The sequence below is a fragment of the Colletotrichum spaethianum genome (assembly GCF_022836535.1).
Source record: "Colletotrichum spaethianum MAFF 239500 DNA, contig51, whole genome shotgun sequence".
In the NCBI taxonomy this organism is placed as follows: Eukaryota; Fungi; Ascomycota; class Sordariomycetes; order Glomerellales; family Glomerellaceae; genus Colletotrichum; species Colletotrichum spaethianum.
In genome coordinates, this window is record NW_026054821.1 from 112,566 (window position 1) to 113,313 (window position 748).

Genomic DNA, 748 nt, shown 5'->3' on the forward strand with positions numbered 1-748 from the left:
ATGTCGCTGGGAATCCTGCGAGGCCAGGCCATTAGGGATGTTATGCGACAATGGCATATGGCACCCCTGAGGGATGAGGTCATGAGGCCACCAAGCGGTCAGTTCTGCTATAGTCATCAACGAGGAACAGGCATCACCCGGCAGTACCCTGCATCCTATGGTACGGTGTTAGGCTCTCTTGCTGGGTTATTGGGCGGCCAGGAGGGTTACAAGCAGAGTGTGGCCAATTTTAAGCCCCCAACACACAGGGGTGCCTTTACTCCCCTGAACAGAGTGGAGCCCGCTGGATCACGCAGTGTCAAAGCTGTCGACACTAGCACTGTGATCAAACTCGGCGCGAGCTGCATGGCCTTATGTAACGAGCGCATGAGCAGAGTGTAACCTGATATCTGTACTGGAAAAGCGGCTGAATTCGCTCGTCGCCAGTTGGTCAAGCATCACACATCCGCAGCAGGGGAGTAACGGGCGCGGAAAGCGGTACTCGAATTCCGTCCAAGCGAAAAACGCGTGCGCAACATGCAGGCATTCAGAACTGCTCCCGCATGCACGCTGTGTTTATCTGTTCCGGGAGGAGAATGGAGGGGGAAGGAGGCTAGCGGTGAGCAAAACGGGACGACGAGAGAAGATGGGAATGTCTCTCATACCCGCTAGAGCCGACTGGAGGTCTGCCCTACGGCGACCCCATGCTCCAGGCTGCAACAGAAATATCGATGCGCCTATCAAGATTGCTCCGCTGCTTACTCCGTGC

At 56.0% G+C, this 748-nt stretch overlaps 1 protein-coding gene across 1 annotated transcript; it reads left to right on the forward strand.

The window, feature by feature from the left end:
• ColSpa_11808 (uncharacterized protein) lies at positions 1–381 on the forward strand (the record flags this gene model as incomplete). The annotated part of the gene is made up of 1 exon (XM_049278020.1): positions 1–381. The coding sequence occupies one exon, from the start codon at positions 1–3 to the stop codon at positions 379–381; it is 381 nt and encodes a 126-aa protein (XP_049133977.1).
• Between the last annotated feature and the right edge of the window lie 367 nt (positions 382–748).